The 25,398-nt window shown below is 38.3% G+C and overlaps 1 protein-coding gene across 1 annotated transcript in view; it reads left to right on the top strand.

The window, feature by feature from the left end:
• The window catches only part of ANK2 (ankyrin 2), a 574,309-nt gene that overhangs the window by 63,607 nt on the left and 485,304 nt on the right, over positions 1–25,398 (top strand). Inside the window, exon 2 of the mRNA XM_018049208.1 lies at positions 15,796–15,856. Coding sequence (XP_017904697.1) covers positions 15,836–15,856 — 21 coding nt within the window. The 5' untranslated portion in view covers positions 15,796–15,835. The remainder of the gene's footprint in view (positions 1–15,795; positions 15,857–25,398) is intronic.

Below are 25,398 nucleotides of genomic sequence, written 5' to 3'. Positions count from 1 at the left end.
TCCCCACCAATTTTATGGCCGTTAAGGTGAAGAAAGCCATCTGCTTCTCCCCAGAGTAACAGAAAGTTATCATTGTCTGTTCTTCAGGGGAATTAAATAGATTTTTTTAAATGCTCAAGTGAGGTCACCGTTTTATGCCCATAGAGTGCCAGAGCTTGCAGATGCTGGCACTTCTGTAGTTTTCAGACAAATGATAAAACCCAAAGGTACACTTTTAATTCGTAAGCAACTGCATCGCATAGTTGTGTTACTTTGAAATTCTCCCTAACTGCGCCCTCCCGCAATCATGAGTCCCCAAACTGTTGAGAAATGCAAGATTCTAATGTTTAAAAAGTGCTGGCAAAGACAACAAACCGGGCAAAACATCCAGTCAAATCTATCTTCCTGAGTATTCATGAATTCCAGAATCAGAATATAAGTTACAGTGATTCAAAAATCATTTTCTTGGTTGGCAGTAATTTCCGGGGGACTGTGGGACTCTGAGAGTGTGTGTCAAAGTGAAAGTGTTCACATCGTCTGTGTTTCCATGTTGGCCCATTGTGGCCTCTACACTGCCTCTGACTGTGTTGTGTTTGTGAGTCAAAGTCTCTTTTTTTGTCTCGGCAAGCTGCACAATGGAAGCGTTTGTTCTCAGCCTCTTGTCACTGCACTGCTTCAGTTCCAAGCCACTGTGTCCACACTCTGAGAAAGGAAGCGACTTTAGAATGCTTCGAAGGGTCAGCAGAATTGCCGCGCTTGGAGTAAAGTGCTGACTTGATTTATGCCGGCGGGTTACTTTGAGAGCTTACCTATTTGTATGCTGTCTTCCAGCCACAGGGGAGGTAACGTCAGTATGCTTTCGAAAATTATTTCTTTTGCCACGGGTGATACAGACCACGGTTTGAAAAAGTTCTGTTTAGAGCAAAGCCGTTTATTCACCAGGGTTGTAGTCTTAAGTGCAAGCAGGAATTTCTCCTACATTCCATGTGTTGCCAAGTCCTTTGCTTTGTCTAAGCAAGTAACATTCTGAGAGATAAATCTGTGCCTTGGAAAGAAGGTTCAAACTGTTTTCACCAGAATAAAATAAAGAGCAGGGAGAAAGAAGGTTGAGGAACTCAGCACGAAGCTTCTCAGCTTGTTGAGACTTCTCTGTCCTTGTAGAAAGGATAAATGGGTATCTGGATGCTTTTTTGGGGGTGGGTTAAGACAGTGGTTGAACTCTCATTTAGGGAATCTCAGATGCTGAGAAAGGGGTTAGAGAGCTTTCAGCCAGTTTTTATTGCTGCTATGGGGCTGGTTTGGATGAAAACTAGGAATGCTGGGCTTTGTCAGTTGTCACTCAGTTGTCATCAACCTGAGACCTATTAGGGGCTTCCCCCTGTATTCAGCCTTGGAATGTTGGCCATGGGCACTTTCCTGCTCTAAGGACAGCTCCTTCTGACTGGGTCATCACTGACTTTGTAGTCAAACTGTCCTTTGCTGCTGCTGTTAAGTCACTTCAGTCATGTCCGACTCTTTGCGACCCTATGGACTGCAGCCCACCAGGCTCCTCTGTCCATGGGATTTTCCAGGCAAGAGTACTGGAGTGGGGTGCCATTGCCTTCTCCGAAACTGTCCTTTAGGGGAAAGCAAATCGCTTAACTCCATGTGTGAGGATGCCGACGGAGCACGCGTGAACTATATACAGAGGTGTCAGTGAAAGTGCAGCCTCTTGTATCCCAGGTGAACATCGTTTCTCAGTCACAAAGTCCTTTTTTCAGTTTCCCTTCTCCAGTGTGCTCTCCCACTGGTTCTTTTCCAGGTGGTGATATGACAAGTCTTCTTTCCTTTGCAGCCAAAGCTCGAGTCTCCTCTCCTTGAGTTTCTCTGGTCACTGGTCACTGAAGAAGGGGCCAGTTCTTTAGGGATTTGGCAGTGAGTATTCAGGGTTTCACTCAAGCAAAACAAAAACTGTATCTGCCTCCAAAAACATTGTATGACTCTGGCTTCTGGAGTTCATCACAGAAGTTAATCCCCACTCCTGGATTTTTCCTTGAGCCTCAAGTTTGCTGACTTAATCTGCCAATCCTCTCTTTCTTTGCCCAGTGCCTCTTATTGTGTCTTTGTTTTTGCTACTGTTTCTATTTTCCCCTTCTTGTTAATAGAAGTTCAAATGGAAAAAATCTGATGTCTCAAGCAAAAATTATTTGCATACACGATAAAGAAAAGAGGCTGATTTTCTCTAACCTCTTAGAATCAGGCTCTTTATTTTTCATGTTTCAGAAAAGTGTGGAGAGAACTGCTTATTAGTTGGCCATGAAAATTCCCTCATCTGTGAAAATGAAGGGATGAGAGCAAAGAATCTCTTAAGGTCTTTCTTGTGCCAAAAGTTTCCATGCACTGATGATGCTCTGTCTCCTTATGGGAGAGGACAGATGGATCTCAGCTTCCATACTGCTCATCTTTTTGATCAATGCATTGGACATCTGTTTGGGATTTCTGACACCACTGGGCTATAGTTCCCACCGCTCTCCCTTTCAGCTGGCAGCAACAGAATGCCTTTCCAGAAGGGGTCATGCCTCTTGTCTCTGGAAGAGTCTTTTATTCTTATTATTTCCGAGAATAATATAAGAGACGCATACATGCAGGCTAAGTCACTTCAGTCACGTCCGACACTGTGTGACCCTATAGACTGTAGCCCGCCAGACTCCTCTGTCCATGGGATTCTCCAGGCAAGAATACTGGAGTGGGTTGCCATGCCCTCCTCCAGTGGATCTTCCTGACCCAGGGATCGAACCTGTGTCTTTTATGTCTGCTGCACTGGCAGGCCGGTTCTTTACCATTAGCGCCTCCTGGGAAGCCCGATATAAGAGAGAGTTTCCACCATATTTCCTTTTTGAGACTGGGAAATCTGTTTTGGGTAATGGAGAAAAAAAGATATATATTCCTCTTAAGTAGCTCAAAAGAACATATTTAATATCTAGTATAGTATTAATACATAAAGTGAAATGTCAATTTAAAAGGTAAGAATATATTTTGATTTATTTCATCAAGGAAGAAGTGAACCATTTTAAAAATTAACAGACTTTGTTTTTTAGTCGTTTTATGTCTACAAAAAAACTGAGCAGATAGTACAGAGAATTTCGGTATAACTCTAACCCATTTCACCTATTGTTAACATCATACAATAGTGTAGAACATTTGTTACAATTAATAAGAAATGACTATGAATTATAGTTCTTAGCTGTATTATTAATAGTGGAGTGGGTAACCATTCCTTTCTCCAGGGGATCTTCCCATTAGGGAAGCCCAATTATTAGTGATAGTCCATAGTTTACTGGGTCCCCAACCTTGGCTCAGATGGAAAAGAATCTGCCTCCAATGCAGGAGACCTGGGTTCAATCAGTGGGTTAGGAAGAGCCCCTGAAGAAGGGAGGCAACTCACAGCAAGGAGATCCAACCAGTCCATCCTAAAGGAAATCAGTCCTGACTGTTCATTGGAAGGACTGATGCTGAAGCTGAAACTCCAATACTTTGGCCACCTGATGCAAAGAACTAACTCATTGAAAAAGACCCTGATGCTGGGAAAGATTGAAGGCGGGAGGAGAAGGGGATCACAGAGGATGAGATGGCTGGATGGCATCACCAACTCAACGGACAGAAGTTTGAGTAAACTCTGGGAGTTCGTGATGGACAAGAAAGCCTGATGTGCTGCAGTCCATAGGATCGCAAAGAGTCGGACACGACTGAGCGACTGAACTGAACTGGACCATCGTCTACATCTTTCTAAAAGGAGTTCTCTTAAAACCCATTGCACAGATTAATGTGCATTTACGTATTTTTGGTGTCATGCAAAATTATTTTTGTACTATTTATTTATATATTGCTCCATAAACGTTTTTTCTCATTTTGTCAATGAGTATTCACATTGCTACTGCTTTGCGCATGTCATGTACAATTTCCTTCTTCCTTCTCTGGCCCACATTTACCAATATCATTTTCTTAGCCATTGGCACAAAGGACAGGTTCAGAAACATGATTTTCTTTACAGAATTGGGTACAGAGCAGGCACCTAATAGAGGTAGCTATTTTATTATTATTAAAAGAAAGTGTAAGCAACGTGAGAAGTCTATTTCTTCCTTAAAATTTCCTGGATCCACCCCTTGTGCAGTGCTACTACCTCGGTTCCTGCCATTATTTTCTCTGCTTTTCTTTGGTTAAGAACCCTGCAGCTAGAGTGGGCTTTCTCCATATTGTTTCGTTACATCCTTTGTGTCTGCACTGTAATTTGTTTTCATCTGCGTATCATGATGACTGTAGATTTGCTATCACTATTCTTCGTCCTGCCTCCCTACACGATGATGAGATCTCTGAGGCAGGGACAGTGTCTCATCCACTTTGAATGATAGCCCCAGTACATTGTAGACTCAAAAACCGTGTGTTAAATGAATAAGTGAATGAGTTTAACCGTATTTGGAGGATACCTAGTGGACATCTTCATGCATTGGCTAAAATATTAGCATTTGTTTTTATTTTATTGCCCACCTTTCATAAGCCTCTGAAACATCTTTGGTGAACATTTTCAAACATGGATCAAAGGAAGGAGAATACTATAATGAATCCTCATGTATCCAGTAAGCTTGAAACTCAACATCATTTTGCTAATTTTGTTTCATCTATCTCCCATCTTACATATTTTGCATTTGATTTTGCTGGAGTATTTAAAAGAGAACACCAGGAGCTTTCCTGGCAGTCCAGTGGTTGAGGCTTTGCCCTCCAATGCTGGAGGTACGTGTTTGATCCCTGGTCAGGGAGCTGGGATCCCACATGCCTCATGACTGAAAAGCCAAAGCATAGAACAGAAACAATGTTGTAACAAATTCAATAAAGACTTTTAAAATGGCCCACATCAAAAATTTAGAAAAGAAAAATAAAGACCCCCAAACATCAGGTCATTTCACTTGTAAATATTTCAGTATGCCTCTTCTTGGTAAGTTCTTTTTTTTCCCCACCATGCCATTAACACAGCTCTTTAATATAACTTAATAACAAATATCTAATATTCATATTTCCGTGATGACCCCAAATCTGCCTTTTTTATGGTTGATGTGTTCAAATCAGAACCCAGATAAGACTTGTATGTTACATTCGGTTTTTATGAGGTCTTGTTTAATCTTCACTTCTAGAGGAGTGTGATTTATGTCAGTTCAGTTCAGTTCAGTTGCTCAGTGATGTCTGACTCTTTGCAACCCCATGGACTGCAGCACACCAGGCTTACCTGTCTATCACCAACTCCCAGAGTTTTCTCAAACTCCTGTCCATTGAGTCAGTGATGCCATCCAAACATCTCATCCTCTGTCATCCCCTTCTCCTCCCACCTTCAATCTTTCCCAACATCAGGGTCTTTTCAAATGAGTCAGTACTTCACATCAGGTGGCCAGAGTACTGGAGTTTCAGCTTCAGCATCAGTCCTTCCAATGAGTATTCAGGACTGATGATGGACTGGTTGGATCTCCTTGCAGTCCAAGGGACTCTCAAGAATCTTCTCCAACACCACAGTTCAAAAGCATCAATTCTTTGATGCCTAGCTTGCTTTATAGTCCGACTCTCACATCCATGCATGACTGCTGGAAAAACCAAAGCTTTGACTAGATGGACATTTGTTGGCAAAGTGATGTCTCTGTTTTTTAATATGCAGTCTAGGTTGGGTCATACCTTTTCTTCCAAGGAGCAAATGTCTTTTAATTTCATGGCTGCAGTCACCATCTGCAGTGATTTTGAAGCCCCCTCAAATAAAGTCTGTCACTGTTTTCATTGTTTTTCCATTTATTTGCCATGAAGTGATGGGACCAGGTACTGTGATTTTAGTTTTCTGAATGTTATTTTAAGCCAGTTTTTTCACTCTTCTCTTTCACTTTCATCAAGAAGCTCTTTAGTTCTTCTTTACTTTCTGCCACAAGTGTGGTGTCATCTGCCTATCTGAGGTGATTGATATTTCTCCCAGCAATTTTGATTCCAGCTTGTGCTTCATCCAGCCCAGCGTTTCTCATGATGTACTCTGCGTATAAGTTAAATAAGCAGGGTGACAATATACAGCCTTGACGTACTCCTTTCCCAATTTGGAACCAGTCTGTTGTTCCATGTCCAGTTCTAACTGTTGCTTCCTGACCGGCATACAGAGGCAGGTCAGGTGGTCTGGTATTCCCATCTCTTTCAGACTTTTCCACAGTTTGTTGTGATTCACACAAAGACTTTGGCATAGTCAATAAAGCAGAAGTAGGTATTCTTCTGGAACTTTCTCACTTTTTTGATTATCCAGCAGACGTTGGCAATTTGATCTCTGGTTCCTCTGACTTTTCTAAATCCAGCTTCATCATCTGGAAGTTCGCGGTTCACGTATTGCTGAAGCCTGGCTTGGAGATTTTTGAGCATTACTTTGCCAGCGTGTGAGATGAGTGCAATTGTTTGGTCGTTTGAGCATTCTTTGGCATTGCCTTTCTTTGGGATTGGAATGAAAACTGACCTTTTTAGTCCTGTGGGCACTGCTGAGTTTTCCAGATTTGCTGGCATATTGATTTATGTCAAAGATAGGTAAATGATGGTCTGCATAAAAAGTTTATTTCTGCTTCGAGTTTTCTCTGTTCTACTTAAACATTTAATAACAATAGGCCTAGAATTAGCCCTTTACATGATTGAGCATTCTGACTCAGGCATGCATTTCTTCAATAAGTATTTACTCATGCCTACTCAGTGTTAAGCACAAATGTTCATCACTTAATGTAGCAGTAGCTAGCAATCCCTACCTCATGGAACTTGCATTCAGGTGGCCAGAGCCACTGGAAGTGATAGCCCTAGACTTGACCTGGAGGGAAGAAAGGCACGTTTACCAATAAGGCCAGAATATTTCACTGATGTAGATTTGGCATTTAGGAATTAAGATGTAATTAAGCTTTGAAGTATTTTGCAGTTGACAGGTCCTTAAATCATTACTTTCATTGCAGTTACTTATCTCTAACTCTCATCCAAGCTGTCTGCCTACCTACTAGATGAATCTCTTTAAGACTCTATTTTGATCCTGTCATTTCCTTACTGAAAAACCTGAAGTATGATGCATCATATTCTATCAATAAAGGTCAAACTGCATAGCTGGACACGGAAGACCCTGAAGTCCAACCTTAGCTTAGGTTTTCAATTTTATCTTTCTCTTCTGTTAGCTCTACCGCAGCTAGTAATAACTCTGCTAGTCTCTTCAGCTTGCCTTGGATATTTGCTATGTATCTTGCTTGTTGCTGGTTGCTCAGTTGTGTCTGACTGTTTTGCAACCCCATGGACTGTAGCCTGCCCTGCTCCCCCGTCTATGGAATCTTCCAGGCAAGAATGCTGGATGGGTTGCCCTTTCCTTCTCCAGGGAACCTTCCTGACCCGGGGATTGAACCTGTGTCCCCTGCGTTGGCAGGCTGATTCTGTACAGCTGAGCCACTTGGGAAGCCTCTGTGCGTCTTGTGTGTGAGTTGCTCAGTCGTGTCCTGCTCTTGCAACCTCATGGACTGTAGCTCGAAGGCTCCTCTGTCCAGGAATTCTCCAGGCAAGGATACTGGGTGGGTTGCTGTTTCCTCCTCCAGGGGATCTTCCCGACCAAGAGATTGAACCTAGATCTCCTCCACTGCAAATGGATTCTTTACCATCTGAGCCAGCAGGGAACTTTAGGCCAAGAGTAACACATCACATGTTACATTTTACTTTGGGTCTTTCTCTTCCCTCCCATCTCCTTCCCTCCAGTCCTTTTTTCTGTTCTCTCCTCTTAATTACTTCAAAGTTCAGCTTCATCACCTCAGTAAAGGTTACACACCACCAAGCCATTTAATGCCTGCTCCACCAATGATGATGGTGGTTTAGTCATAAGTCGTGTTCGACTCTTTGCAACCCCATGGACTGTAGCCTACCGAGCTCCTCTGCCCATGAGATTTCCCAGGCAAAAGTAGTGGAGTGGGTTGCCATTTCCTTCTCCAGAGGATCTTCCTGACCCAGGATCAAACCAGGGTCTCCTGCCTTAGCAGGTAAATTCTTCACTGCTGAGCCACCAGGGAAGCCCACCAATATGTCACTTAATTTACCTTGCCTTCATTTATAACCAACTGTGGCTAAGACCTAGGCTTTATAAGCCAGAGACCTGGATTTGATTTTCAGTCTAATCACTTATTAGCAGTACAGTCTTGGGCAAGTCCTTTTATTTCTCATATTTCTCTTTCCTTGTCTTAGAGTAAAAATATAAGAGGATTTCATGGAGTTGTTTTGAACAGTAGCTTAGATAATGTATATAAAGTAATCAATGTAATTTTTGGTACTTGGAAAATTCTATAGGCTCTATTATTATTGAAATAATTTTAGAAAATTCTACAAGTTATTATTATTATTAATTTTTGCTTAATTATGTCATCTCTAGCTAGACTGAATGGCCCTTAAATAATGCCTAGTATACTCTTGATACTGCATATCATTTTATGGGCAGTCATTTTTTCAGGTTCCTGACCTACCACCTTTAACCCTGGGGTTCCTACATAGTCACCTAAATATTGATCCACCTGTCCAGATATTATTTTTAGTAGTCAGTTGTGAATGGACAATTATAAACTATGAACAGAAAAATACTTTGTGAAAAATGACCAGAACATGAAGGGAAGCAACTGTAGCCATTTTTCCTATTTAAGGAGTTATTAAAATGAGGTCAAAAAGATTAAATTTGTGAGTCTTTGTCTTTACATGGGGTTTTCTATTAAGTTTAGGGAGGAAAGAGATGTTGAGAAACTGACGCTGAGAGATTCTGTCTTGTTAATATTTTATTTGTTGCAAATGGTTTTCTGAGTTGTTTCCTTGCCAACCTCAAAGCAAAATACTCTCCTTTGAAAGAAGAGAAATCAGAGTGTGATATATTTCACTGCAGGAAGCTATTCACAGTCAGAGGCCAAGAGAATCCAGTTAAACTATGTATTTGGAAGAGGCCAAGAAAGTGCGTTTTAAACTCAGCTAAGCACAGGACACTGCCTCATTAAGCGAGGAGAGTAACAGGCTCACAGTGAAGGGGAAAGCACGCAAACTGCTTTTGATTTCCTTGGAGAAGAATAAACACGTATGCAAAGGCCCAGGCACTGGTTTTCGGTTTCAAAAGGAAATCAGGCGTGTTCTTGTCAGTGGAGCTCAAACTATTCAAAGACTCGACAGAACAGCCCAATGGGAGCTAGATGCAAGGACTTCAAGCTCTGTGTTGGTGGCAGTCTCTTGAAATTGGGACAAAAATGAAAAGTAGTTGAGTGCAAGCAGTTCTAAGTGTCAGATGGAACACTTTGCTCGGTGTGTGGTGTACTACATTGGTTTTCCTGTTGTGTGAGATGTTGAATCAGGTCCTTGTGAGTACATGCATGAGTATTAAGAGCTGGAAAGCAACCCAACCCACAATTACTATTCTGTGATGTTATTGGCTATTTGTCTTGAACTTTAATTGGACAAGGTTTCTGTGAGCTTGTTTTCTTCTTTTGACACCTGGAGACCATGTTTTCCTTCTTTCAGTTTGATTGGCCTTTTCCATGGATACATCTTATGAATGCTTAAATGTTATACTTTCTAAATTGGTGCTAAGGCACAGAGAGGATTGCTCACCACAGACAAAGTGGACGAGGGAAGACTTTTTCTAAACAGCATTATGTAAACTGTGTGACCTCTATGGTTAGGTACATGATTTTAAAGCACTTTGAAGTGATGGTTCTGGTTTAAGTGCCTGAATAACTCTGTATGATTTTGTCAGCTCCTAAATGATTGTGTGAATACAGACACTACATCTGTTGAAACTTTAATCTCTTCATCTAGACATTATTATGAATTATGATGTCACTCAGTCGTGTCTGACTCTTTGTGACCCATGGACTATAGCACATCAGGCCTCCCTGTCCATCACCAACTCCCAGAGTTTACCCAAATTCATGTCCATCGAGTCAGTGATGCCATCCAACCATCTCATCCTCTGTTGTCCCCTTCTCCTCCTGCCCCCAATCCCTCCTAGCATCAGGGTCTTTTCCAATGAGTCAACTCTTTGCATGAGGTGGCCAAAGTATTGGAGTTTCAGCTTTAGCATCAGTCCTTCCAATGAATACCCAGGACTGATGTCCTTTAGAATGGACTGGTTGGATCTCCTTGCAGTCCAATCTAGACGTTATTATGAATTATGATGTCACTCAGTCGTGTCTGACTCTTTGTGTCCCAGGCACTATACAGTCCATGGAATTCTCCAGGCCAGAATACTGGAGTGGAGAGCCTTTTCCGTCTCCAAGGGATCTTCCCAACCCAGGGATCGAACTCAGGTCTCCCTCATTGCAGGTGGATTCTTTACCCGCTGAGCCACAAGGGAAGTCTAGACATAGGGTAGATGAAATAAATAGGGCAGGGAAGAGAAATGGTGGGCATTTGATAGTATATGTATCAGAGAAGGCTCTTTCTTATTGGGAATTTTAAAGAGCCTCCTGGGAAAGTGAAGAATGACACTGCCTTGGCTCCATAATGGTTCTAGAATAGCCTGTAGGTAGGAAGGCTTGCTAAAACATATTATTAGGCCCATTTCCCAAATTTCTAATTCAGAAGACCTAGGGTGGGGCCCAGTATTGTGCATCTCAGTTCCTAGGTGATGCTGACATACTGCTGGTCAGAGATCACTGAAGTAAGGTAATGATTCTTGCCTTATTCTCTCAAACTTAAATATGCAGAAAGATCACATGCAGAGATTGTACAAAGTTGTTAAGTCTTAAAAAATTATACTGGAGTGAGACTCAAGGCTCTGTGATTTTAAAAAAAGACTTTAGTGATTCTGTTCAGTGATTTTGTAGTTGGTCCAGGGAGACCAGTCTATGGGCTCCATGCCATTGGAATATCACTAACCCTTTAGTACTTGGGTCCTTCATATATTCCTGTTTATAGTTTAACTGTCAGGTAGAGACTGTGAAGAGTTCTAATATACCTTGAAGAGTAAGAGATAATAAAATGAGAACATTATAATATTTGTTTTATAATATTTTAATGGTTTAATGATACAGTAGGCCAACTCACATTTGATAAAAATATGATATATTGTGATATAATATGATGAGCATTTAGCAAAACCTGATATAACAAGACTTTAGTGTGAAAAAGTTGCCTAGTCTCCTGATGTCAAGTAAAGTATAAATAAATTTTTTAAAAGAGGCAGCAAAATGTAACAAACAAGTTTGCAGATGGCCAGCTCCTGACCTCAGCATTCAGCGCCTAAGCATATTATTTAACCTTCTGTCATCTGTGAAAGGGATTTAGTAATTCCTGTCTTACACGTTGGGCTTCCCTGGTGGTTCAACGGTAAAGAATCCTCTTGCCAATGCAGGAGATGCAGGTTCAGTCTTCGTATCAGGAAGATTCTCTGGAGAAGGAAATGGCAACCCACTCGAGTATTCTTGCCTGGGAAATCTCATGGACAGAGGAGCCTGGCAAGCTACCGTCCACGGGTCGCCAAAGAGTCAGACACAACTGAACGACTAAACAACAATCTTACATGTTACAAAGAATAAACAGATGATACATAGAGAGACATATTGTCGGTATTTAATAAATGGTAGTTATAAGAGAAGAGGAAATGACAGGACGCAGGCATCTCTCGTTTCAGTTTTTCTCACTGCAGTTTAGCTGTGAGACAGGAGATGCCTGTTCAGCTTAACATTCCTTGGCCAACAATTTCAGTCAATGCTTTTGTGTGAATTTTAGACTGACTCTGCAAGTAAACATCATCCCTCATCTTTCTTTCTTGTGACAATTATAAATGTAAAAACTTGAAGATATAAAACTCAGAAAATTGGAAACTGATTTTGGATGTTATATAATAGAAAGCCTGTCTTTCTTTGATTAAGTAGATATATGGTAGATGCATATTTTCTGGAATGCTAGAAAATATTTAAACAAATGAAGTGAGTTTTTAGATATTAATATTGGCATGGCTAAGGACCATGAGGCAAAAAACAACGTTATATAATAATATAGTATTTATGAAAGTAGCTATATGTATGTATATAAAGGGATTCTGGGAGTAGTGTGTCTCCTGTTAAGCCTGGTTCTTCCAAGAACAGTTTTCTCATTACTTTCATATCCTTTGTGGATAGAATGTTCTTCTTTGTACTTTTTATGCTTCCATTTTTTTAAAGAGAAGGAATAGGAAGCATTCAGCCAGGATTCTTTTTTTATTATTTATTTATTTATTTATTTTTCTCTCTTTTTTTTAAAAAAATTTTTATTTTTTAAGATTGCACCTTGTGGCGTGCAGGATCTTAGTTCCCTGACCATGGATCGAATCGGTGTCCCTGGCAGTGGAAGTATGGAGGGGACTTCATCACTGACTGCCATGGAAGTCCCTCAGCCAGGATCTTGAAGAGATTTTAATGAAGAGATAGTTTAAGAAGATCTGAGTCAGGTTAAGGGAGCCATCAATGGGGCAACCACCATCACCCTCAGGTTAGACCTGAAAGACTAAAGTGTGGAAACTGTGTTACTTGAATGTAGAATGGAATCTGTTGAATCTGATGGAATCTGTTGGTGCTAGAAAAATGCAGCTCTTTCTGGATGTCAAAGCAGGGAGGGAACATGAAGAATACATATGTTAATATCTCGCCGATTCTGCTTTGGGATCTGTTGCTCGAGCATTGTGCTGAGCAAACACAAATGGAAGTCAGCTGGTAGGAGAGCTTGTGAGACACACTGTGGGGTCAGCCTCATAGAATGAGGGAAGGGTAGAGAAGAAGAGAGAACAGATGGGAGCTCAGGGGTGCCTAGGAAATAACCAGTGCAAGCAGTTATTTCTTTTTTAATAAGTTTAAAAACAATGAATTATCTTGAGATAAAATATGGAGACAGGAAAAGGAGATAAAACTTCTCTAAGTATGTAAAGAGGAATAGCAAGGAATTTGGTCTGTTTGTAGGATGAGTAAAGGGAATTAATGATAATGTTGGAAAAGGTATTTTGAGTCAGATAGATGATAAGTGGTTTTAATGACAGTTTCAGCATTATGGGCATTATTCTGTGGATTTTAAAATTAATTAGAAAAGGTGCATTCTTGATCATTTCAATTAAAAAGAAATCTGTAGACTATTATGGAAACCCAGATATTAGTAGGAAAAAGTAATGAAAACAGAAGATAGGACAGAGGGCATTGTCAGCGTAGAGAGAACACTGACTTAGGACCAATGTCAGTTGGTTTATTCTAGGCATCAGTGTTAACTGTGACCATGAACTTGTTCAGTATAGACTCTGACCTCATTCCTCATGGAAAGAGGTATTTCACATGGCTATTGTGAATTTAAATAAGTAAAAATATATAAAATGCCTGGGATTAGGTCTAGATGCAGTCTTCTGTTATCGGATGATGATACCCACCAGTTTTTGAGTGTAAAATTTATGCCAGGTGCATACTATCTCCTGTGTCTAAGCCCCCAACTAACCTCATTTCAGGCTCAGAGTTAAGCCATTTGCAAAGGGCCTATTGTCAGCAAGTGGCCAAGTCAGACCTTGAGACCGGACCAATAAGATCCCAAAGCCAGGCTCTTCCTATTAAATCACAGTTCCCATGCTTTGCCCTTTTCTCCCATAAGGCACATATGCACTTAAAGTAGCTTTCTGAAAAAAGCCAAACCACATAATTGTGTAGTAAGTTTTATCTGAAAATCTGATCAGTAAAACGATTTAGGTTGGTACTTACAGGCTCCTAATGAAAAGGTATAAAATGTTTGAATATTATGTGGGAGGCAACGTAGTTTATAACTGGAAGGACCACTAAAATCAAAGCCTGCTTTGGAGATGCATCTCAGTAAGTCATGTTAATTGTCCTCATTGTCATGAACTCCAGATTGGTCTGAACACCGTTGTCTAATTATATCAACTTCTCTAATGGGAATACTCAGGAAGAACTTGCGAATTTTTCAAATGGTTTTAAAAGCTGTGATTTAATTAGAGAAATGTTAAAATTTTTGAGGAGCCAGTAAACTTTCTAAAGAGAATAAACACAAAAGTGTATGAGATAATAGTAGTAATGTATATCAAGGAGAAAATGTAATGAGAAAGAAGTTCTTTTTGGAAATAGCAAGGAAAAGTATTAAGTAATTCAGAATGAGCTTAGCAAAGGGTGTGCCTGGACTATGCAAAGAATATTGAAACTCTTTTGGGAGATGAAAATAAGGGATGGATCACATGGCAAATAATTGTTAGGATGTCAGTTCTTATCAAGTCTGTTTATAGACTGAATGCAGTCCTAATAAGCCTAGTTGGAATTTAAGGACTTAAGCTCTCAACAGATTGGCACTACACTTCAGTTGGAAAAGACACAGGCATGAATCAGTTCAGTTCAGTTCAGTTCAGTCGCTCAGTCGTGTCTGACTCTTTGCGACCCTATGAATCGCAGCATGCCCTATGAATCCTATGAATCCAGCACCAACTCCCGGAGTTCACTCAGACTCGCGTCCATCGAGTCAGTGATGCCATCCAGCCATCTCATCCTCTGTCGTCCCCTTCTCTTCCTGCCCCCAATCCCTCCCAGCATTAGAGTCTTTTCCAATGAGTCAACTCTTCGCATGAGGTGGCCAGAGTACTGGAGTTTCAGCTTTAGCATCATTCCTTCCAAAGAAATCCCAGGGCTGATCTCCTTCAGAATGGACTGGTTGGATCTCCTTGCAGTCCAAGGGACTCTCAAGAGTCTTCTCCAACACCACAGTTCAAAAGCATCAATTCTTTGGTGCTCAGCCTTCTTCACAGTCCAACTCTCACATCCATACATGACCATAGGAAAAACCATAGCCTTGACTAGACGGACCTTTGTTGGGAAAGTAATGTCTCTGCTTTTCAATATGCTACCTTGAAACAATAATAGAGAAGGATGTATCGTACCTGATGTAGGGACACGTAAATCAGCAAAAGTTAGGACCAAAGTGAAAAGAGATTTAAAAATGTGTATACACACATACTGAAATGATAATTTATGGAAATTTGACAAAAATTTTTCATTAGGATAATGACTATTGAAACAGCACTGCAGTGCACACACTTGCAGATGTTAAAATGACATGTATGAACAGTAGATACAAACATGGGGAATAGTTAGTTATAAGTGTAAATAACAGGTAAAAAATGAATACAACATTTTGTAATTATAGTGTATTATATGTTCTCAATTTAAAGAAGAACATATTCATGCCTGTTTAAATGAATACCTGTTTAAATGAGTACTTATTCACATTTGTAGGTTTAAAAGAGAAAGAACATGAATAAATAAACCTGTTGACTTTAGTAGTGGAATAAGAATGGTTTTTGTTGTTACTAAAATTGTCCTGTTGTTTTTATAATGTTTTAACAACTTACTTAGAAGTTTTAATATAGATTATGTAAACTTTCATATAGACGATGCCTAAAGCATCAGCTGAAGCATATTGGCTAAATAATGTTTGTCATACTAAATGTGAACCAATAAAAAACAATTTGGAAGTATGAACACAGAATTTAATTTTGCTCTCAATTATCTTGACCATCTCAAGTCTACTAATGTCGCTTAAAGTTCTTTATAATTAGATGAACATTTTCATAATTTTTAAAATTTGTTTTGCTTACTTTTCTGAGCTCTTGGAAGATTTACATATTTTTGGCTGCTCTTTCATATTTCTAATAGAGTACAATTTTCTTAGTAACAGGTTTATCAATGTCTGCGACAAAACTTATTAGAAATGTGAAAGCTGTTCCTTAAGATAAATTGACATGATTTCAGACTTATGTTTTCTTTTTTGTTCTTTTAGGTAAGTAACTGAACAGGGACATGAAGATCTGACATTTCAAATGACAACCATGTTGCAAAAGGTACTTTTGGTATTTTTAATATTACTGTAGAAGGAATGCTATAAAAAGACACAGAGGTTGAAAGGCATAAGTTCTATTTTGGTAAAGATTTTTGTGTGTGTGTGTGTAAATAGATTTAAAGGGCTTCCCAGGTGACACAGTGGTAAAGAATCTGCCTGCCAATTCAGGAGACCCAAGTTTGATCCCTGAGTTAGGAAGATCCCTTGGAGTAGGAAATGCCAACCCACTCCACTATTCTTGCCTGGAAAATTCCATGGACAGAGGAAGCTAGCCATGGGGTTGCAAAGAGTAGGACGCAACTGAGCATGCATCCCAATGCAAAACAGATTTAAAGATGTTATAGTTTTAATAATTCAAACATTTTAATTATGGGAAATGCAGTATGATAGGGCTTTTCTTTCTGAGTCTGGGAAATTATTGTCAGTATTATTTAGGATTGGAAAGATAAGTAAATTGATCACTTTATCTCATATTCATTGGTAGAATGAGGGAGATGGTGGAAAGAAATTAGACACAATGGACAAAGTGAATACATTGGGATTTGTGCATCAAAATTGTCTGTTTTTCTCCAAAGGGTTATGGTTTGTTTTCTGTGATCAAAAAATTATCTTCAGAATTGCTCATAAAATTGATTGCTCTAAGTTTGTTAGTAAGGCAATTTGATTTTGGATAATTCAAACAGATTGCGTCAGTGCGGAGAATTTTCCGGATTCTGTTACATGAAAAAAATTTTTAATAGAGGAAGAAAGAAATAATGCACTTAAAGAAATAATAGACTATAAAACCTTTAAATATCTGTCACATTCGTGATTTGGGGAAATCCAGTTCCTTTTTGAAGTTATGAACCTTGTTTAGAAGAATTTCTTTATTTTCAAGAAGGAATCTTTAAAATATTATAGAAACCATGATGTCTGGTTACAAGGGAAACAATTGCATTAGAAACTATTAGATGAGCTGTGTGACTCCATCAGTGTTGGCAATTATGCACAGATCTGTGACATTTACATGCAATGAAGCATGTATTGTCCCTTTATACTAAATTAAAAATTCATTCCAGTGAATAGAAGATGTATGAGAATACTAAAAGAGGAGAAATTAGCTTAATGTCTGTATAAAACCACAATTTATAAAACGTTTTAGTTTTGCTGAAGGACCTTACAAAACCCAGGGCAAGTGCTCTGAAGAGGCTTAATTTGAAGCAAAGTTTAAAAAAAGTTAGGGAAATAGCTTTACATTAAAAAGTTTATTCTTTTCCAATGATAATTGTTTAATTAGCAAGAATTTTCTCTACTTTGTGGCAATTTTTTGAATGTCAAATGAGAACCAGGCAACTTTATTAATACTGATAATAAGAGAGCCCTAATTAGCTTGGGCTATTTTTAGACAAGGCAGCTATTACCCTGTCTTATTATATTAATATATTATGATACAATTTGCTTCACTCGAAATACCAGTGATATTTCCAAGCATAAATGCTAAGCTGGCAGTTGGATAGATAGATGAGTCTTAGAAACTCAGAGCAAAGATCTATGGTAGATTTTGGAAACCGTTGTCTCACAGTTGGTAACTAAGACTGTGGGGATAAATGAGACCAATTTAGTAGAGATTATAGTATGACGAAGAACAGAGGACCAGTTCCAATCCTTGAAGAAAAGGAGAGAATGATGAGACAGGTCAAGGAAGATGAAGACTTCAATAAACCCACTGGAATTTTCCACATAAATGTCCTTAGTGACTTTGGCAAAGGGAAATTTTTGGGGAATGGTGGGGGCATATGCCATACTGGAGTGGTTTCAAGAACAAATGTGAGGTAAGGAGATAAAGTTGGCAAGGAGATAGTTCTTATGAAAATTTTGTCTGTGAATAAAAGTAAAGAAAATCCAGTAGCTGGAATGGGATGGTGGGACGATAGAGTTCCAAACGTGTTTTAATGTTACTGGGAACAGTGGAGAGAAGGGGATGGATTTAAGGTGTGAGAAGGAAGGAAGGGAGGGAGTAGCGGTGCAGGAAGGAGGACTCCCCGTATCTGATGGGAGGAGTCCCTCACGTACCTAGGGCAATGGCAGTAGAATGTGAACAGACACAGACAGGCTGATAGGTTTGATAGAGGAAGTTTCGGGGAGTGTCAGCAAAGATTTCTGTTTTCTCCATCATTAGGGTGTGGCCAGAGTAGTTAATAGTGATTTGAGGAAAGAAGAAAAGTTTGAAGTAGTGTTCGTGGAGAAAGGGAGAGGGAACATTGCATTGGGTTGGTATCAATGACTGAAATTTGTAGTATGATCAAATTCCCTAAATTTTATCAGTGGACTAAAGTTTCCAATCTGTTTACAATTCTCAACTGACCACTGTAGATCATGACAAGCCTTAAGGTGGTGGTAGGAAGATTTATTTAAATCTAATATATAATGACCTCCTCCCAAAGAATTAAAATAGAGCCATATTTGAAGACATGGACCTAAGTGTGGTGTTTTCCCTTAACTTGCATGAACATATGTGTGTTTATAAGTGAACTATATGTTGAGTATTTCTTCCTAAAAATCAGAAATCTGAGATATTCAGCTTGTAGAAAAGGGATAAAAGAAGTTGTTGAGTCTTTTCTCAGGTACTCATTTTTGGTGTGTGTCTCCTAAGGATGGTGTTTTTACGGCAAAATTTAAGAACACTGTTTGACCAGATGATTTTTTTTTTTAATCCAAAACTTTTGTCTTGTGTGCCATGACTGGAGAGAGCCTGCTGTCTGAAGCTACTTAGGCACCACTGTCTGAAGCCACTCAGGCGTGTTCTTCCTACTCTGGCCTGGGTCCTCTGCACAGTAGAGTTAGACTGTGAAAGTATTAAACAGGCCCAAAGATGAAAAACTTCAGTTTGTTGACTTTGAATTGGGAGTATGTTCATATATCCATTTAATGAGAAAACTCTAAACTTCTATTTCCCATTTTGGTTCTTTTGAGTGTTTACTTGAGAGTGTAGAGATTTTTATAAAACTCGAAAGAGCTCTAGTTGAGGGACTGGCAAATGTTGTTTTAGCTGCAAAACCACATTGAAAAATAAAATCTGTGTAAATAAAGATAAAAAGAGAAGTATTCTGGTTCCAGTAGGCATGGGGGACCTGAACCCAATTGCTCTGGTCACCTCTTTCCCCTCCTTCTTCATCCACTTTTGTGTAAATCCCCTGAGACATCACCATTGACCATTGTTTGAAAAATGGCACTTGTTTGAAGTGGAACATTGTTTGAAAGTTACAATTCTAGGTGGTCTCCACAGCCATACTGAATTTCACTAAAATATAAAGTTCTTAAGATAAACTAACTGTGACTTTAATATAATTTTTCTCTCTCCAGCAGGCAGGTTAGCGTTTACTTGGCCTTTTTTACTTTGTTAGTGCATAATTATCTTATATTGGTAACTTTAGTGATAATAGATACTGATTTTGGCCAAGGAAACTCCATAAAAAACATTGCTATATATGTGCAAATCTGGAGTTTGAAAAGCCAGGCACTTAGTTTAATTTAAGTTTGTACATGGGGAGCCTTTTACTAAGTTCAGGAGTAGTCATCAAAAGATGGACATAGGACTATGGCAGGGAGGATTTAACTGCCTTGATCTTGAGCAGCCATGAAAGTATGTGATATAAGTTATAGAGATGTTCTGTTAGGATGTGACTTTATCTAGGGCTGACAGTATTCATAGAAATAGAATGGGATGTTTTAAAGAAAACAATAATAACCTTTTGGGAACTAGAGCATGGATAAGGTAGATACAGGGAATGGTCAAAAGAAAGCTAAATTAGTGTATGTAGAACTTGCTAATAGAGTCATAAAGTCAAACTAATATGCGACAGTATTGAACATATGAACAAACAGTATTTGTGCCACATACTGTTTCAAATTGTGCACTTCCGTTATTTTTGATAGTTATAGCACCTGAATGAGGTAAATATTATAACTTGATTTTGTATTTGATGAGTCTCCCAGAGGTTAAGCAGTTTGTCCAACTCACACAGTAAATGACCAGCAAGTATAGTGGAGTCAAAATTGAGATCCAGATCATTCCACCACCACATGGCCTATTGAAGTCAGACTCAACAGCCAGCTGGGATTAGAAGTAACTGAAGTGAAAACAATGTCCTCACTTTTGAGACACAGCAAGAAGACGGCTTGTCCTCCACACCAGAGTGCTTCTCAGGAAGTTAAGCATCTCCACTAGCTCACCAAGAAAGAAGTGACTCTGACAGTCCAATGAGGATTTTTGTCCTTGGAATCTACTGTCTTTCTCATTGCTTCCAGACAATCCTTCCTCTAAATACTGTGGTGATTAGAGGACTGTCTCTTCACGGCTCAGGTCACTTGGGGCTTTATGCCACCAACAACTTTCAGATGAGTTCAGATGGGAAGAACTCTGAGTGGTGCAGGACTCCCCATGGTGTCCCTGACTTGAGAGTCTGCCCATCGATGGTGAGAGCTTTGTCTTTTTATTCCAGAATTCATTTCCTGGGGAAGGAAAAAGAGCTCAGCTCTGGGTTGTGCCCTGACATCTTTTATTCAGGTGTTGATCCTTGAATCACACACTGAGATCTGTATCTCCTAGAATGTGAAATCTTGTTCTGGCTATACAGAAGCAAGTAGCAAAAGGAAATAGCAATCGAAAAGTTAACTATGATGTCATGTGAGCCAGAGATAAAATTTACAATCTTGAGTTTTCAAAAGGCTTTTCAAGACTTGTTTAAAATGTATAGGGTTACTGGGAGAAAGTAGCAAAGACTGATAAACTTCTGAGATGTTAGGGGATAGAATTCCCTGCATTGATACGATTATTGATGATGTATGTTTTTGTTTGCCTGTGATACCAAATTTTTTATACTTAAGTGGTTCCAATTCCTTTTGTATAAATCAAATATAATATTTGAGACTTTGCTACAGTGCTGGAATATTGACCCTTTGTTCTGATCAGTAACTATGACATAATTTGCTTTAATTTAGAAAACTCAAACTCTTAAGCTCTGTATCTTCTGGAATACTTTTTTCTTGGAGAATGTCTGTAATTAGGAGTAATGATAGAATTAGATTGGTTCATATTAATCCCTTAGAGTGTTACTAAGCATCAAATCAGTGTGGCAGCTTCCTAGATGCTCTCTCCCTCAGCCCCACCCCCCCACCCCTCGCCGGCTAAATTTAATAGATATATAATCTTTGTATTACTGGAATTGTATTTTACATACAGTTCTTACAACTGAAGAATATCCTTTTGTTTTATACTATTTCCTATTTTATTTTGGTTTTGGTTAAATCTATTTACAGTTGGCAGACAATCTCTTTTTCTGTCCTCACTGCGAAAGAAGGAGAATATGAAAACTCAGTAAACCAAGTACTACTGATTTTTCTGAAAGAAAAGAAGAGACTTTGGTGGGGGCGAGAATGGGTTCACTCCATGACAAGGTTTCTGGGAGCTAATCAGTCCCCACGTCTGTGGTTAGTTTATGTGCAACACAACCGTGGAGAAAGGATTGATATCTGGTATAATGAACAAAGTTCTCATGAGCTAATTGATTACTTTTTTCCAAGCAAAATTTGCCTCCCCTACCCCCACAGTTCCTTCATTTAACTTGTATAAATTATTCTAGCTGTGCTAATAATTCTTTATTACAGTTACTATATTGATCACATAATCAGGGGCACAACAGTAAAATTTGTGTTATCTTTTTTATCAACCATATTCTCTAGTTTTTAAAATTTTGCAAATGAAGGAACAATAGAGTAAGCATGTTTGTCTTGGACAAGTTGGAGAACTTTTTTTTTAAATCACAAACTGATATGAATCACAGCGATCTACAGTGTCTGAGTCCACATGCTTAAGGGCAAAGGATATGAGGAAAGCAGGACCTTCCCCTTCAGTGGACTAAAGCTGGAAATCCTGATCTCACAGCAAAGATCACGCCCTTCTCAGCATGCATCTGGACCTTTTCGTTTTGCTTTCATCAGCTGGAGCTGCTCAGTGGTGCAAAGAAAACATTATAAAATGATTACAGCTTTTAGAAGTGCTTCTGAACTCTTCAAATAATGGTAAGAGTTGCAAATCTTATAGGAAGAGCCTATCATAGAAAAGCGTTATTCAACTCCACAGGGAATGGTGAATGCCAGATAGTGAGAGCTGCTCTAAAGTGAAATACTTATAAGAAGGGGATACTGAAGTGTGCTTTGTTGAAAAGCTTACAGGGAACAAATGTGTGTTTCATTGCACGTCTAAACCTAGTGTCTGTAAAGGGTGTCTGTGGCCGCCAGCAGAGGGAGAGTGAAATTTTGCAGATGGATAAAAGAACTTTCAGCAGCCTAGCTTAGTTCTTTGGCAAAAATCCAGTGCACTGGGAATTCTCCAGCAAAATGGGTTGAACTTGGCAGATCTGCAAATGTGCATTTTTCTACTCAGAATAATCAGGCAAACATAAACTTCCAGAGGAACTAATTATCTTTTGTCTCTTTTACCTTAGAAAGAGGGTAATATTAGGAAGACAATTAACTCCTAAGAGGTTTTAGAAGCAACATTTGAAAAATGTTGAAAGAAAAATCTATATTTAACCTTTATAAAAATATTTTTAATACCCATTTATGCTCTTTAAATAGTTTGTTATAATTAACAGAAGCCCAAGTCATATGGTTTCTAATTTGAAGACATTTATTTACTCTTTGCCATTTTGCTGTTTATTGCTTTAGTTTCATTGTTATGAAACCAGTGCCATCATTTCTCTAAGTATGTATCTGTATGAAACAAATCCTGTTTACATGACGGAAAAACAAGTTATAAGAGTTGTTGTTCAGTCACTTAGTCATGTCTGACTCTTTGTGACCCTGAGGACTGCAGCTCGCCAGGCTGCCCTGTCCATCACCATCTCCCGGAGCTTGTTCAAACTCATGTCCATTGAATCGGTGATGGCCTCCAACCATCTCATCCTCTGTCATCCCCTTCTCCTCCTGCCTTCTATCTGTCCCAGCATCAGGGTCTTTTCCAGTGAGTTGGCTTTTCGCATCAGGTGGCCAAAGTATTGGAGCTTCAGCTTCAGCATCAGGCCTTCCAATGAATAATCTCATTATAAAAGAGTAGAATGAGTTTACTCCAAAGAATATTTTCTAGAAAATGTTGGCATAATGAAAATGTGTTACATATATATATGTATATATATATATATAAATATTAACATACAGAATATACTTTATAGTATATGTTTTGTGTGAAAATATATGAGATGGGTGATGACATGGTCTTTCAGAACAAATTATTATAGCAATTTAAGGTAATTTGATACAAGTGTTTTAAATTCAATATACGTATTTTAAGTGTTTTTTTTTAATCATACAGAGTTAAATCATACAAAACAGTAGAAAGGGCTGACTTATTTGAAATGTAAATCTTTGATTTTCACATATTATAGAATTTTTAGTTATAGTTGGGGTATTACAAAATATTTAATGTGGTTAAATTATAGGCATATTAAAAGAGAACACACATTTTTAAGAATGGATGGTGGATGAAGAGTTGTTAAAATAAAATGAATAAATTTATGTATTCTGAGGTGAAAAGATAGCCAAAGTAAAAAAAAAAGAAAAATGAAAGAAAAGAAAGTTTTGTAATGCTATGCTTGAATCGATTGCTGTGCCTGGCCACAGAAAATATCTGAAGGACACCAAACTGTTAATGGTGGCTGCCTTTGGTAAATAAGACTCTGTCAGTGGACATGGAAATTTTAATAAATAGATTCTGTATTGTTTGGATCTTCTTTCAATGAGTGTTTATTAATACATATATATTCAAATATACACACACACACCTATATATATATATTTAAGAAAATATGTATATATTTTAAGAGGAATAACATAGTGGAAAGACTACTAGTCCTGACTTTGTAATTGAGTGTGTGACCATTAAAAAAAGTAAATAGATTTGCTTATTTTGATATTATGATGATGATTATTATTTCCTCTTAATATTTTATGATTATTAAGAGAATCATGGGTAAGGAAGAGAAGATTAACTATTTTATTGTTAAATAAGGTCACTGACAGGTAGAAAATATAGCAATTCTATTTAGATAATTAGCCTAAGAACTTCGCAATTAGTGTAGAGTTATGATGGTGTCAAGAGAGTAGCACTGAAATAAAATTGTTTCTATTTGTAAATGTTACTCTGAATGAAAGTGATGAAACTGGAGAGTTGCAACAACGTCATGTGATAGAGAAGATTATCTGTGATAGAGGGACAAAATTCATCATTAGCCATTGCTAGTGAGTGGGAAAATAATTAGCATCTAGCTTTTTTCCCTCATAACATATGCAGAGTTTTGGTTTGGGTCCATTAGTTTCACTTACTATAAATCTACATTAAAATTCCATATGGTCTGATAATGAATACATCTAGGAAAGCATATTAGGGGAAAAATGTACTAGACTGAATATTCATTGAAGTCTGAAAGGTTTCTTCCAGATCTGTACTTTTCTGGTATAAGAAGTCAATAAAGGGCTGGAACAAGATGCACTACACAGGCCCAGGTTACCTATGTCACAGCGAAAGAACTAATATTAGCTTGTAGTCAGAACTACACAGTTGTTCCCATCTATTGTTGCTAGTTCATACCATTGTAACTATCCATATTATCTGATATCACTTGAATAGTGCCATTTAAATATTGCCTGAATAACAAATATTTATATAATGTAAAATATTTCGGTAAAATAATCAGTCATCAGCACTTCAGCATCTTTTTGCAGTACAATTTTATAGCAAAATAAAGCTCATTGTAAAAATCTTTTGACCAGTATAATTCCTCTCTTTTTGAATCGGTCAAGTTATTATCATTCCTACTTTCTGAGCAAGGTAACTAAGATACTGAGAAAAAAGGAGATTTGCTCAATATAATAATTCTTAATAAAAGGTTTTTAAAATGAATATGATCTCTGCCATTCTAAAAACAAGCAAGGTGAAAAGGAGGGATAGGAGAAACGGAGGGAATGAGAGAGTGTATCATATGAGTACTTTGTCAAGTCCAGATCTACCCCTTTTAAATGGAATATTTTAATGCTGAAAATTGATTTTAGCTTGTACTTTTAAATTATTTTCCTAAATCATTGTTTTCGATCAGGGTTAATTTGAATAATACCTTTGGAAAAGTGCATATTCTTGAATTTTCCCAGTTAGACTTTCAAATTTGTAATTAATTCCAACACCTTGAATTCTCTAAATGTTTCAAAACTCTCATATCCTTTATTCTCTTCATCTGTATTGTTCTTATCTGTAAACTTGTTAGACTTGTACAGATGTAGGTGTTTTTATTTAGTAGCTTGAAAGCTCTGCTTGGAAACTAGAGAAGTTACAGTGCAAGGCTTAATAAACATGGTGCAGTTTGCTATGAAATTTAGATGTAATAACATCTTCAAGATATGTTTTCTGTATTTATGTTTTCTTATATTAGGGAACTTTTCACAGAAACTATTCTGTGTTCTTTTCAATGGAAATGTTTTATTGCAGTAATAGCTGACGTCTTTAGTACTTAC

This window comes from Capra hircus, chromosome 6 (genome assembly GCF_001704415.2).
Source record: "Capra hircus breed San Clemente chromosome 6, ASM170441v1, whole genome shotgun sequence".
Lineage (NCBI taxonomy): Eukaryota > Metazoa > Chordata > Mammalia > Artiodactyla > Bovidae > Capra > Capra hircus.
Note: the sequence above shows the minus strand (reverse complement) of the source record. Positions and strands in the feature narration are given on the sequence as shown.